Source organism: Tachysurus fulvidraco, chromosome 21, assembly GCF_022655615.1.
Source record: "Tachysurus fulvidraco isolate hzauxx_2018 chromosome 21, HZAU_PFXX_2.0, whole genome shotgun sequence".
Classification (NCBI taxonomy): Eukaryota; Metazoa; Chordata; class Actinopteri; order Siluriformes; family Bagridae; genus Tachysurus; species Tachysurus fulvidraco.
Window position 1 is genome coordinate 6992698 of NC_062538.1, and position 15848 is coordinate 7008545.

Here is a 15848-nt window from a genome sequence, read left to right on the forward strand (position 1 = left end):
AGTGGATATGCAACACAGGTAGGTTGTGAGTTAGAGGAGGTGATGGAGAGTATTCCCACGGGTGAGAGAGTGGTGATAGGAGCAGATTTTAATGGACATGTTGGTGAGGGGAACACAGGTGATGAGGAGGTGTTGGGCAAGTTTGGAGTTAAGGAAAAAACCTTGAAGGACAGATAATAGTGGACTTTGCTAAGAGGATGGACATGGCTGTGGTTAACACTTATTTTCAGAAGAGGGAGGAACATAGAGTGACTTACAAGAGTGGAGGTAGGAGAACACAGGTAGACTACATCCTATGTAGAAGAGGCAATCTGAAAGAGATTAGTGACTGTAAAGTGGTAGTGGGAGAGAGTGTAGCCAGACAGCATAGGATGGTGGTGTGTAGGATGACTCTGATGGTCTGTAAGAGAAAGAGGTCAAAGATAGAGAAAAAAACCAAGTGGTGGAAGCTGAAAAAGGAGGAATGTTGTGAGGAATTTAGACAGAAGTTGAGGCAGGCTCTGGGTGGTCAGGTTGGGTGTGTCATCTGGAAGGAGGAAAGGAGATTAGGAGACTTGGTGGTGGAATGAGGAAGTTCAGGAAGAGATTAACCAATAAGAAGTGGGACATGGACAGGACTGAAGAGAATAGACAGGAATACAAGGAATTAAAGTGCAGAGTGAGGAGGGAGGTGTCTAAGGCCAAGCAGAAGGCATATGACAAGTTGTACACTAGGTTAGACACTAGAGAAAGAGAGAAGGACTTGTTCAGGTTAGCTAGGCAGAGGGATTGAGATGGGAATGATGTGCAGCAAGTTAGAATTATTAAGGATAGAGATGAAAGGGTACTCACAAGTGAGGAGAGGAGCAGAGGAGATGTAAGGAATACTTTGAGGAAACTCTATGGAACAGAAAGTAGTTAAGATTAGAATGGATGAAGTCAGGAAGGCTTTGAAGAGGGTGAAAAGTGGAAACTCAGTTGGTCCTGATGACCTCCCGGTAGAGGTCTGGAAGTGTCTAGGAGAGACAGCAGTGGAATTTGAAAGCGTATGACAGGGTGCCAAGAGAAGAGCCGTGGTACTGTATGAGGAAGTCAGGAGTAGCAGAGAAGTATGTCAGAGTGGTGCAGGACATGTATGAGAGGAGCAGGACAGTGGTGAGGTGTGCTGTAGGTCAGACAGGATGTAATTAATGAGGATATGAAGCTAGTGGGTGCAAGTGTTGAGGATGCAGAAGATAGGGATGGGTGGAGAGAGATGATTCGCTGTGGCGACGCCTTCAGGGAAAAGCCAAAAGAAGAAGAAATCTCCAGTTTCCTCTCCCAGCCCAAAACCTTGGCATGTCTAATTTGCCCTTAGTGTGTTAATGGGTCTACGACTATACCATGTGATGGGTTGGCTACCTACTACCTTGAGTCCCCTGGGATAGGCTCTAGACTCCCCAAGACTTTGTGCATGATAAACAGCACAGAAATGGAAGGTAGGATTATGTTCTTCATATGGTGTAACTGTGGGTGTTGCTGCTTTACAGCTCCAGTGTCCAGGACTCAGTACTGAGTTCAGATTACTGTTTCTATCCAGATGGGCTTCCCAGCAGATTCTAAAGTTTCCTCATTTCTCCTTAAAACAGCATGGTAGGTGGCATGGTTACTATAAATTGCTGTAGGGGAGAATGAGTATGAGAATGTATGATTCCAGGGAACTGTATGGCATAATCAAGGTCAGCTGTAGTTCAGTAATACATGTAAATGTCTGAAGGTAGCAAAGACAGATAGATAGATAGATAGATAGATAGATAGATAGATAGATAGATAGATAGATAGATAGATAGATAGATAGACAGACAGACAGACAGATAGATAGATAGATAGATAGATAGATAGATAGATAGATAGATAGATAGATAGATAGATAGATAGATATCTCAAGGGCTTCAGATGATGATGTTAGCACATTTGGTTGGTCTATGTGTGTGTGCGTGTGTGTGCATGCGTGCGTGTGTGTGTGTGCGTGTGTGTGTGCGTGTGTGTGTGTGCATGTGTGTGTGCGTGTGTGTGCATGCATGCGTCTGTGTGTGCGTGTGTGTCTGTGTGTGCGTATGTGTCTGTGACATTATACAATATAACTTGTTAAAAGTATCTTTAACAGTGTCCTAATTGTGGTCTATAAGGCAGTTTCAGTTATACAAGATGCAGATTATCCTATTACAAAGGCCATTTAAGTTTTTTAAGATAAGATAAAAAATATTGAATAACTGAGAGCATTTTTTTCTTGCTAATCTCATTCACTTCAGACACATTCATTCACAAAGATGTCTAATCTAATCTAATACTGTATACTGTATGTTTAAAATGTGCACGGTGTTTGTACCTCAAATTTTCCAACAATATATAATTAAACAACAGCTGTATAAGAAGTATTCTAGAGCACTGTTGGTCAGAAGGTGTTGATTACTCGTCTGTAACATCAGCTCTGATTGCTAGGCAAATTACAGGATTATTTTAATGCACTCATGTTATGACTTCATAGGCTGTGTAAGTGTAATAATATATGAATTACTCTAAATCATGTTATTTAGTGACTGTTTAGAACTGTTTATAGTTGCTACCGTATAATGCCTTAAAGTATGATTTGTCTGGTCATGGTTTATTGCTTAATTTCCTGTATGTATGTATGTATGTATGTATGTATGTATGTATGTATGTATGTATGTATGTATGTATGTATGTATGTATGTATGAATACACAGGATGTGTTTGCAGTTGAGATAATTTACGCTTGCCTAATGCACCTTACTACTGTATACCTTATTACCTTATTATTGTATAACCTGCAAAAGAAGCCACTGGTTTCTCTGCCATTAAATGGGCTAGTTAGCATTGCATCAGGGAACTGTAAAATAGCTAGCTAATAGCTCCATGAAAGTTTTCAGTTTTGTATTGACAGTTATGTTTATATTGACAGTTATGTCATTTGGCTGATGCTTTTATCCACTGTGACTTACAATTCAGACTGTTTGAACTGAGCAGAGGATTATGGAGCTAAACATTATAACACAGATCGTATCCTCAAACCAACCCGCTGTATACAACAGTAGGTTGCATTTTTGCACTATCTACGCAGCTGCACAGCACATTCATTAAAGCAACAAAATAAATTGTAATTAATACATATTTTGTTAAACACATGCAGTTGTACATAACCTTTTAATAGTTGTAGAGTTAGTTGCAGGACGAAATTAAGTTGGTGAACATGACATTATTCTGAATGTTCACAAAGATTCAAATTTAACCAAGATCAGGATCAGTTTGAGTATGAAGAGTGTATAGATTTAATTTTTTGAATGTTAAGCTTTAGTCAAGTTATTATTGGATAGCTGCATGTCATAATGAAATGGACATTAGTGCAATCATTTCAGGTTTTATCACCGTCAATGTGGCAGTGGTGCTTCTGTGGCACATTTAGAAAGGAGGCAGTGATAGAGGTTGGTGTGGGTATCTTATGTTTTGTTTATCTTTTGGAATTAAGCAGATTTTGAAAATGCTCAAACTTTACATGTGGTTGAGATACAAAGAGTCATTTAAGGAAGTCTATCCAAATATCAGACTGGCCCCACTTTTTAATCATAAGTGATTTACACATTTCCTTTTCAGCACAGAGGTCATGATACCATAAAACGGCTAAACAAATCTGTCAAAGGTTTTATACTGTAATTCCTGAAATTTTATAGCATTTGTATTTTTGACCTGTAAAAGTGGTACTTTTCACAATACTTGATTATTAAGCTCACAGACACAAAACCCCAAATCTAATGAGTCATTTATGAAAGCTAAATACTTCTTTGACTTGTACATTGACAATGTTATGTTGATATACTTCATCTTTATAAAAATAAATCAGTATGATCATAAAACAGCTTAAATGTGAATTTTAGGCATCTGCCACATAATCTCTTGATAAAACAACTGTAAACTGTTGGTGTGTATGTACTGTAGCAGAGCGGTAGGGGATAGTGTGTAACAATACTATAAAGATTTATAAAACACCACAAAAGGCCCCTAGGGGCACAACATTCGACTACGCCACCCCTTATGAGGGGAACAGTCCCAAAAGGACGCAAGTTCGTTACCTAATGATGAGCAAGAGACGAGGGCACGAGAATAACACAATAGACCTTTATTTTTACAGTTTGTGCAGGATTAACATTCTCAAAAGTATATAAAATCTTCAGTCACTTAACACGTAATCAAATACACAGAACACCGGGACCCACCCAACACATAGTATATTGAAAGTAAACTCAAACAAAACAAAAGCATTAAATGCAAAAACAAATCAACATTCCAAAACCAAATTAAAAATTAAATATACTCACAATATAAATCAAACCAAATAAAAAACTAATCAATAATGAAACCAAATAATCAAGATTAAAAACATTATTATTATTATTATTATTATTATTATTATTATTATTATTATTATTATTATAACCAAATTACAGTGTGTACATTAATTATTGGATATTTACACATCTACTGTATCAGAATGATTTGGAATAATGCAGTCATTGTGGTGCTCTTAAGAACTGACTATTCAATTGATGGTTAATTAATATTCATGATAAAGCCTTGCATAAGTTTTCCCCCAATGACTATTTCTGCATTTTGCAATCTTAGTTGGACTGTGTCACGGTTCCACATATAAAAACATGTTATAATGTTTGCTTCTTCTCTATGAAACTCTTGAATCAGCTAAGGATGTTTTTTAAGGAAAGGGGGGATTATGGGTATGTTTGTACTAAGCACTGACAAAAACATGGTTTGCAAAAATCGCAAGTGATGTACAAACCATCTACATGTGCAAGAAATTCAGCAAAAACATTTGTAGGACTCATGCCAATGTGGTTATACATTTCCAATGCAATGCAAGAAAAGTTTTGCTCTTTAGAGTGCTTTTAGGCTGAAGTAAGTATCTTGGCTAAATTTCGACATCCCAGGCTAATCTTAACAGTCTTATCTAATAACTCACCAAGGTTTTACTCCTGTCCCTGATCTACAGAAACCACAACAAAACATAAATTGTGCTTTAATGAAAGATGAAAATATTATGATAATGATTATGATTAAAAGTCTTAAAGGGTCATGCAATTAATAAATATTTTTCAATGATAGCCTCATGATAGCCTCATTTCAATGATAGAATCATTTCAATGATAGCCTCAATTGATGTTTCAAAGATTCATGTATTCCTTAAACCTTGTTCATTGGACCATGGCACAGATAAATACATGCATTGTTCCTGTCAGTATTTTTGACTCAGGTTCTGTTACAGTGAATTTTAAGTGTGGTCAGAATTAATTATTTGTCATAAAAAGACAATTTTAAAGAAAATGTTTCTCGTATAAGTATTTTACACCTTGTCAGTCTGAAGGAAAGGAGTGAAAATGAATGCCAAGGAGCATATTCATTCTTATTCATAACATAGTAATCTTGGATATCCCAATATGTACCCACAAAACTGGCAAGCCCGAAAACAAGACAGTGGATGGTGTGGGAAACCATATCAAGGCAAGTAATCACACTGAATAGGTACAGTAACTGAGAGTGGAGTGAAAGTGTAACAGTCAACATATTTAAAAGGCAATATAGTAACTATTGATCAAGAAGTACAGTACCATATGAGTGAAAGATCCAGTGAAGATCTGTTTATTTTTTGTGTGTGATGAGTTTCAAAGCATGGTGGAAACATAACACAGGCCATACCTAACTATTATGATGTTTAAACTTATTTCTGGTGGTGGCAGCATCATGGTCTGAAGAAATGTTTCATGTTTTTGCTTCTGGTCTAAATGGAAGGAATATTGGATGGAGCAAAATACAAGGTTGATATTAGACTGTTTGTCTGCTAAAACTTGCTAAAACTGCACTTCTCAATGTTCCCAAACACAAGGCCAAAGCATTGCAGGAGCAGTAAAAAATAACAAAGTGAATGTTCTACAATGTTGAAGTCAAAGTCCAGATCTGTGACAATATTACTGTCAATATACAACATCTAAACCAACGTGGAGCAATCTACTGGTAGGAAAGGATGAATATCACTCACAAACAGTTTGCAAACTGGCAGAAATTTACCTCAAAGGTCATACCACTTCAGTAAATGTCACTAGATTCACCTGGATTACAAGCATTGCTTACATAGCTAGTATTTTTATTTATTGCAATCCAATATGCTCTTAAAGTAAAAAACAATCAAAAACCAGCATTTAACTTGTCAACTAGATCTGTGACTGATCTCTGAATTGTGTTAACATAAGTTGTATCTCTCTATTTTTGGTTTAAAACCATTTATGGGTATGTTTGTATTAACCACTGACAAAAACATGGTAAACAGCAAATATTCAGTTCCCAAGCAAGCATTATGACATTTTTTAATTATGGTTGGATCATTTTGTGTCATTTTTGAAGGCTGGAAAGTGTGCAGGAAATCTTGCTAAGATGAGATAGATTTGAACTCGGATCTGCACTGCAAATGATGTACAAACCAGCTGCATGTGCAGAAAATTCAGCAAACACATTTGTAAGACTCTTGCCCTTGTGGTTTTACATTACCAATGCAATGCAAGCAAAGTTTTGCTCTTTTGGGTGCTGTTTGGCTAAAGTTAGTATCTTGGCAAAATGTTGACATGCTAATCTTAAAAGTCTTTGCTAATCACTCACCCAGGTTTTATTCTTGTCCCTGGTCTACAGAAACCACAACAAAATAATACTGTGCTTTAATGAAAGATGAAAATCTTATGGTAATGACTAGAGTCAGGGGTCTAGATCTTTGATTGATTTGGCTCTGAATTGTCTAAACACAATCTCTTTATCTCTCCATTATTGTTTTTATACCATTTAAGGCTATAGCTGACTGAAGCAAATACATAACAATGGTTTTATTTACCCTTTCAGCATGAAGCAGCTAAGTGTTTTTGTTCCAATGTCAAAAATAGTGGTTTTACTTAGCAATTGAAAAAGAACTGTCTACATCCTTCCTCCCAGATAGACAGGTGACACTCTGTGTATGAAACTAGCCGCCAGCTGCCTCTTAGTATGTCATCATAGTAAGAACTGCCTCCTTCCTCCTCACACACTGCTTTGAGAATATAAAAGAAGCTTGTTTTCCCTTCAGTATCACCATTTTGTATAGCCACACAAAAAGATTGGTTTGGTTTTTGACTTTTTGCCTTTTTTTTTGTATCGTCACAGTCAGAGCACCTGCAACTCATCATGTCAGTGGGAATGGAAATTGGGGGCATTGCCCTGGGTTTACTGGGCTGGATCATGTCTATTATAAGCTGCGCTCTGCCAGTGTGGAAGGTCACAGCTTTTATTGGAAATAACATTGTCACAGCACAAATCACCTGGGAAGGCATCTGGATGACCTGTGTGGTTCAGAGCACTGGACAGATGCAGTGTAAAGTGTATGACTCCATGCTGACTCTTCCTCAAGACCTTCAGGCGGCCCGAGCTATGTGCATAATCTCCATCATTCTGGGTGTTCTGGCTTTAATGATCTCTATCATGGGTGCAAAGTGCACCAACTGCATTGAGGATGAGGCATCCAAGGCAAAGGTCATGATTGTCTCTGGCATCTGTTTCATCATCTCTGGACTCCTGACACTTATCCCAGTGTCCTGGTCCTCCAGCACCATTGTTCAGAATTTCTACAACCCCTTGGTGGTAGCCAGTCAGAACTACGAGTTGGGAGCATCGCTGTACATAGGCTTTGGGGCTGCTACCCTTCTGATCTTCGGAGGAGCGTTGCTATGCTGCAGCTGTCCACCACGCGAGGCCAGGTACAAGCCGCCAAATAAAGCCTATATTGCTCCTCGGTCCACTAGTGCCTATGGGAAGGACTATGTGTGAAATTCTTTAAAAGACAGGTACAGATTTAATGAAGGAAGACAAAGAATTTTCCAAGTAGACTCCAAGATGAAGGGCTCTGTTATGCTGTTCATATTTGCTTTGTGTTCTGTTTGCTCTGTGTGTTTGGAGTTGCTTTTAAGACTTTACCTGCTGAATGAGAATTTGCAATGTGAATTGTTGGTTTGAATGGCTGTAGTTACATTTTTATACATGTTTTTGTCTTTCCATTACATAACCTTGTTGTAATTTTGAGACTCAGGAAGAAAGGACACACTGCTTTTTTACATGTATTTGTTTATGAAAATCAGACCAGGGTCTGAGACTTGAAGACTGAAGACTCGCATGATGATGCTGATGACTGAAACCTATATTATTTCAGATTTATTCTTTAAACATCAAACGTATAAATGTACTTGTGTTTGTATTTAAATTTGCAGCTTACTTTTTTTTACTTCTAAAAAATAAATCATATATTAAAACACCTGAGGAGTACAGTTGAAATGGCCGATGATATTTACTCTGTGTTTTGTAACAACAAGAATACAGACTGCTTTGTGTTGTAGTGAAAACAAATAAAGAATTCTTCACCACACAGAGCTTTTAAAAGCAGAATTGTTTGCCAGAGGTGGTGCTAAATGAATTACACCAAAGCTTTTTTAGGAAAAAGAGAAAAAGAAAACAATGATGTCTGATGTCTAACCCTAACCCAATGATGTATCAGTATCTGATGGGATTCTCATATAAAGAATCAGTTAAAAAAACACTTTGTTGTGCAATATCATGCTGACTGAAAAATCCTTTATCGCTTAAGTTAAATGCAACAAGCTGGTGTGATGAAGAGTAACTGTTTCCACTCCAATGATGATTATTAATTATGTTCCACATGTCCAGACGTTTAATTCTGCTTTGTTTGATAATAATTTGCTTGTTAGTATATGTTATTATATGCTTCAGTAGGAATGACGCATCATACATTTTATCCATTTCTATGTAAATTTAAGGTTAATGAACAACCATGAGACAGGTTAGTTCCTCTTATTACAAACAGCCATTTCCTCAATAGCCTCTCTTTTCTTGTCTTCTTTTGAAGACAGTTTGTCATGTAATCCAGGAACCAGAAAGTCCAAAGTGCTCTGTCTGGACTCACCCACTGTGGAAAAAGCACTAATACTAGAGAATCCTTCCACTAACGCTAAATAAAAAGCTATACTGTATCAAAGTTAATATGGTTTTTCTTTGTTAATAATGCATTTATTACTACTGTAGCTGTAGATTATGTAAAGAGTTTAAATATGAGTCCCTACAGATATAATAAACACCTGTGAATTGAAATTCAATCAGAATTACTGTTAGAGCTGCTGTTATAGAAAACTAAAACCAACACCAGATTGAGTCAAGTCTGTGGTGTAAAAACATTTTTCAAGACATATCATAAAACAGGCATCCTGTCAAACTATCACAAATTACATTTCACATACAGTATCTATAGATTTATTTCTATCGATATTTACAGTTCTTTGCCATATAATCTTTGGACAACTCAAGCCTGTAGAAAGTAATAACTCTCTTTCCTGCATGACTACTGAATATGTATATTTTTGTCGCAGAAAGAAAACAACAACAAAGTATCTCAGATAAGTCATAAGATTTTTGAACAACTGATAATAAATTTCAGAATGTCCGCTACAGTTATCTATGATTGTTTGTATCCCTTATGATTTCTGACTTATTTTTGAGACAAAAAAAAAGTTCCATTAGAAAAGGTCATGTATCTTGTAACAAACAACAAAAGTCCAAAACATATAGTAAAAATTAAAATATCACAACCACCATAAGTCACAAGAGCTGATTTAATATGAAATAGTGGTGTGTAACATCAAATGTCGATGTCATTAAAATTATGATGGGTCAGATGTTTTAAACTGAGAGGACTTGAAACTGCTCAGATGATTTCAAAGATATTGTAGATAGTTATGGAAACATTTGCATGTTCCCCCTATGCTTTGGGATTTTTTCCAGTTTCCTCTCCCAACCCAAAACCTTGGCATATCTAAATTGCCCTTAGTGTGTTAATGGGTCTATGATTATACCATGTGATGGGTTGGCTGTCCAGTGTACCTAATACCTTGAGTCCCCTGGGATAGGCTCTAGGCTCCCCAAGACCCCAAGAAAATGTTCATGTTCTTCATATGGTGTAACTGTGGGTGTTGCTGCTTTACAGCTCCAGTGTCCAGGACTCACTAGTGAGTTCAGATTACTGTTTCTATCCAGATGGGCTTCCCAGCAGGTTCTCCAGTTTCCTCATTTCTCCTTAAAACAGCATGGCGGCTTGTTACTATAAATTGCTGTAGGGGGAATGAGTATGAGAATGTATGATTCCAGGGAACCGTATGGCATAATCTGATAAACTAAATAAAAAAGGTTAGGTGTAGTTCAGTAATATATGTAAATGTCTGAAGGCAGCAAAGACAGACAGACAGACAGACAGACAGACAGACAGACAGACAGATAGATAGATAGATAGATAGATAGATAGATAGATAGATAGATAGATAGATAGATAGATAGATAGATAGATAGATAGACAGACAAACAGACAAAACAGACAGACAGACAGACAGACAGACAGACAGACAGACAGACAGACAGACAGATGGATAGATATCTCAGGGATTCAGCTGATGATGTTACCACACTTGGTTAGTCTGTGTGTGTGTGTGTGTGTGTGTGTGTGTGTGTGTGTGTGTGTGTGTGTGTGTGTGTGTGTGTGTATCTGTGACATACCACAATATAACTTGTTAAAAGTATCTTTAACAGTGTCCTAATTGTGGTCTATAAGGCAGTTTCAGTTATACAAGTTCAGTAACAGAGTGTGTGTGTGTGTGTGTGTGTGTGTGTGTGTGTGTGTGTGTGTGTGTGTGTGTGTGTGTGTGTGTGTGTGTGTGTGTGTGTGTGTGTGTGTGTGTATCTGTGGCATACCACAATATAACTTGTTAAAAGGTTAAAAGTATCTTTAACAGTGTCCTAATTGTTGTCTATAAGGCAGTTTCAGTTATACAAAATGCAGATTATCCTATTACAAAGGCCATTTGAGTTTTTTTAGATAAGTTAAAAAATATTGAATAACAGAGCTTTTATGCTTCTCAGTCACTTCAGACACATTCATTCACAAAGATGTCTAGTCTAATCTATGTTTGAATGTGTTTATATACCTCAAATTTTCCAACAATAATTAAACAACAGCTATATAAGAAGTATTCTAGAGCACTGTTGGTCAGAAGGTGTTGATTACTTGTCTGTAACATCAGCTCAGACAATAGCTCTGATTACTAGGCAAATTACAGGATTATTTTAATGCACTCATGCTATAATTTCATGGACTTTGTAAGTGTAATAATATATGGATTCTCTAAATCATGTTATTTAGTGACTGTTTAGAACTGTTTATAGTTCCTATAATGCCTTAAAATAGGATTTGTCTTTTCATGCTTATTGCTTAATTTCCGGTATGTATGCATATATGTATGTACTCTTGGGATAATCAACCTGTTTTTCCAAGTACAGAAAGTACAAAGGAGCTTTTATACCCATACAGACTAACACAACTCTAGTTTTAACAACATCTTCATCTCTGGTATGATTCAAGTGTTTGTGGGAAACAAGCAATTAATGACTTAAGGTTCTTAGTTTCGGACAAGATTAGACTTTCTAAAATGAGCTGATGTCTAAAGAGAATTAGTCAACCTTATATCTGAGGTGATGTGAATGCAGAAGCAAATGAAAAAGAAAAGGTCAGCAGGAAGCATGAGGAACAACAAAGAGGAAGCAATAAGTTTGCTTTTTTTTTTTTTAATGTTTGCCCATTTTTGCTTTCTTCCCTTTTGCTTACTTGTTGCTGATTGTTTTCCTATTTAAGCTTAGACAATTTTTTTTTATGTTGGCTTTGTAGAAGCCAACATTCTGTTTTCCTATTTAAGCTTAGATAAAAATTTATTATGTTGGCTTTGTAGAAGCCAACATTCTATTTTCCTATTTAAGCTTAGACAAAAATGTATAACTAAATTTGTAAAGTTCGTCACGGCAAACTTTGATGTTGGCCTTGACGGTGCAAAGGCCAGTGCTTTTTGGAGGCGAGTGGAAATAAGGGTCAGTGTTACTTTTGAAGGCAAGTGGACAGAAAGATTGTGAAAGCTACTGCCAATACTTTTGGAGGCGAGCAGACATAAGCATGTGACGTGATCCGAATACTCGTGAGGCAGTTCCCCCTCATTGTGCTGAGTGTTTTGATATGTCACATGTCCATGTTGTGCAAATTTCTGATTTTCACGTGACGTGACCAAAATACACATGAGGCAGTTTGTTGCTATTACTTTTCTAAGCAATCCGAGTACCGGTACTTCCGGTACCGGGTCAAGTGGCCTTTTTCCAATAGACTCCCATTATAAAATTTGGATGTTTATAACTCGATAAGCTTTCAAACTAACTACACCAAACTACAGCTCCTTTACGGTGATACTCTGAACAAAGTTTTAAATTGGTGTACCGACTGGCCTTTCGGTTGTGCCGCAGCCCAGCCCCCAAAATATGCAAAATCAAAAAACTTTTTACAACATGGACATGTGACATATCTAAACACTAGAACTCACGTATATTCTGATGACGTCATGTAACGTCACGTGATGTCACGTGAAAATCAAAAATTAGCACAACATGAACATGTGACATATCAAAACACTCAGCCCAATGAGGGGAACTACCTCAGGAGTATTCGGGTGACGTCACATGCTCGTCTCCACTTGCCTCCAAATGTCTTGGCACCATATCTTTCTGTCCACTTGCCTCCAAAAGTAACATTGACCCTTATGTCCACTCTATTCCAAAAAGCACCGGCCTTTGCGAATCCTTGCCACATCAAAGCCAACATCAATGTTTGTCACAACGAACTTTACAAATCTAGTTCATCAATGTTTGTGTAGAATCTTTAAAATATTGTCATGGATCTCCATCATGACTGACTCAGGAATCAAACCACAGACAACTGTGAATAGGTACAGTTTCAGGGTTTTATCATCTGGAACCAAGATACACATATAAACCAATATAAACTTAAATAGCTCACATAACTTCCGTAATAAACACACTCATTACTCTCTAAATACACAGAATAAAGATGTCTTTAGATGCTGCAGCTAGCAATTTATAACTTGTGTCCCTGGTTATATCATAAACTAGGTTTATTTTCTGTGTGGTGTTTCAGATTCAGTTTCCCAAAAAAATATAAAGAAATGGTCCTAGAAGTGATTGTGTCTGGCTTAATTAAAGATGGGAGAGCTGCTGTCAACTTTGGGAAATGAACAACTAAACAGTAATAATAATAATAACTTCTTCTTTTCTCTGATTCTCTGACAACATTTAAAACAATGGCATATTAGACTTTACCTGCAGATTATACTGTCAGAATTTATAGCAAATTATATAATAATATAAAAAAAATTGTATTTTGATTAGTTTAACCTCAGGTAAGGTCAAATGATATTAATATGTTAATAATGTTTAAATTATCTGTATGTTCATGTTCATCATGAAATGATACTGTAAGCGTACAGTAGGTGATATACAGTATGCTGTTCTGGTCAAAATGAGAACTCATGACCAGTATGTGAGATCACTGGCAGGAAAATGTGTTAGCTTTTATTTGTCACTTACTGCATATATTATGGTTAAAGCACAGGGTCAGCCTTGATACAGAGCCCTGGAACTGTGATGGTTAAGGGGGTTGTTCAAAGCAGCTTAGCAGTGCTGAAGCTTGAACCCTCAACGTTCTGATCAGTAACCCAGCTTCTTTGTGTCTGATTAATTTATTTACCTTCATTGAATGCTTTATCCTGGAGATTGGAATAGTGACATTCACACACTCGTTCACATCTAGGATATTTAGCATAGCTAGTCGGTTTATTGGCATGTTTTTGGGAGGTGTAAGGGGAAAAAAGAACATTGAGAAACACAATAATAATGCATGAACATGCAAAATGCAAAACTCATCACAGACAGTAACCCAAACTAAGGATCAAAGCAGTGACCCTGGAGCTGTGAGGCAGCAACAACTGATTAATCCACACAGCTTCATCTACACCCTTCAATTTCCATTATCATTAACATCTGTTTCCTGTTCATTGGCTTGTCTCTCTGGGGATCCTTATATATCATCCATTGTGTATCACTGGACTTTGCCAGTGTAATATAGATAATTACTTGAGTTTTCAAGCAGGCATTATTCTGGTTGTGTCTATTTGTTTTTGATTTTGGATCACTCTGTGACAGGACAAACTTCACTTGTCAATAATCTCGTAATTTTTAGGCCCTCTCATATTATGCTGCACATATTTTCCACATGTAGTGCACATGTTTAGTTTTTTCACACACAATTAATTTTATATTTTTGAAGTCTATGATTCATTTTTTTAGCCATTTCCATTCTTTTCACATTATTTTTAACCATGATTTATCTAGCATGCATGTTTATGTACATGATTCAGTATTTTTCCCCATGCTTCATTTATTATGTATTGTTATGTTTCTTTCTTTCTTTCTTTCTTTCTTTCTTTCTTTCTTTTTGTTTCTCATACATATAGTTCATTAATTTTCATGTTTCTCCACACATATTGCTCACATCATTACACTCAGAAATGACAGGTAAAACATCACTATTTTTATTTCAATTCCTGCAACTGAGCAATTGAGGGATAAGGGCCTTGCTCAGGGGTCCAGCAGTGGCAGCTAGGTGGACCTGGGATTCGAACTCACAACCTTCTAATCGGTAGTCCAACATCTTAACCATTGGGCTTCCACATCCTTACGCAATCATGCAATAATCCCATGATATAATTCCATAGTCCTTATAAAAGTGTTAAACGTTCATTAGATTGGACATTCAAAGAATTCTTCAAACAAATAATCTAAAGTCGTCATGCAGATTATGCTCTAAGTATAATAAAAAAAAAAACATAGCTGCAACTATGCAATACGGCATCAAAAATGTAAAGATTAACATATTTAATCATGTGGGTGAGTAATGACTTCCAGCACACGGAAGAGACATTCACATCCTATACGAAAACATCCTATTATTGAATATTATATTCAATGAAACTATGAGCTACTGGCTGAACTTTATTACTTTCGCTTTTATGTTTAACAGAGATGTATTTTTTATATTCAGTATCAGACGGATGCGCTCTGGATCACGTGACCGATACTACAGCAGGTGCGTTTATTTGCCTTTGTCGTTATGAGCCTTCTGACTCCTTTCATTGAGTCGTGTCATTTGATTCACCGCACCATTAAGTGCCGACTCTTTCAGATTCCAGGCGGTTTATTCCAATTAACTGTTACTGTTTGCATTATCTTGTCATAAGAAATTGCTGAACGAAGCCTCACTTTACCTTTCAATAATAAACAACATCCACGTGTCTGATTAAAGTGATTTATTTCTATGTATCATTATCGCCACAGCTGAGAGTCGAGCACGACTTCCTACTCACACAAACGAATTGTCAGATACAATAAAGTAAAGATAAAGATAAAATAAAGTATTTGTAAAGATACAAATAAAGAAATAGAGGAAAATTGATTTACATGCGTGTTGTGCTTAAAGTTCACACACACAAAAAAAACCGACTCAGAGTCGACTTGTTTGTGAACGACACGTTACTCATTCTTACACGTTCAAGTACGTAAGCCTACCTGTCATATGCAGGTATATTTCACTTTCCAAACGAGCTCTATAAATATATTACTGTAAATGTTTTCAAAGGTACAGCATTAGTCATTATTTCCTAAATATGTACTTGTTATGCGTTTAAAGGTACACCAGGTCCTATAAGTTAAAGTTATAAAGACTTATGCCTAAGGATGCCTTCTGTGAAAAGAATTTGCATCCTGAAAGATACAGGTGAAAAGAT

The 15848-nt window shown here is 36.6% G+C and overlaps 1 protein-coding gene across 1 annotated transcript; it reads left to right on the top strand.

Moving 5' to 3' along the window:
- The first annotated feature begins 1261 nt into the window (after positions 1-1261).
- LOC113644241 (claudin-3-like) lies at positions 1262-8368 on the top strand. The gene is made up of 2 exons (XM_027148913.2): positions 1262-1457; positions 7228-8368. Exon 2 carries the CDS (start codon positions 7249-7251, stop codon positions 7885-7887), a length of 639 nt encoding a protein of 212 aa, XP_027004714.1. The 5' UTR covers positions 1262-1457; positions 7228-7248; the 3' UTR covers positions 7888-8368.
- The last annotated feature ends 7480 nt before the right edge of the window (positions 8369-15848 follow it).

Bases quoted from the DNA above. Each gene is read 5' to 3' on its own strand.
- LOC113644241 (XM_027148913.2), top strand. From the start codon at position 7,249: ATGTCAGTGGGAATGGAAATTGGGGGCATTGCCCTGGGTTTACTGGGC.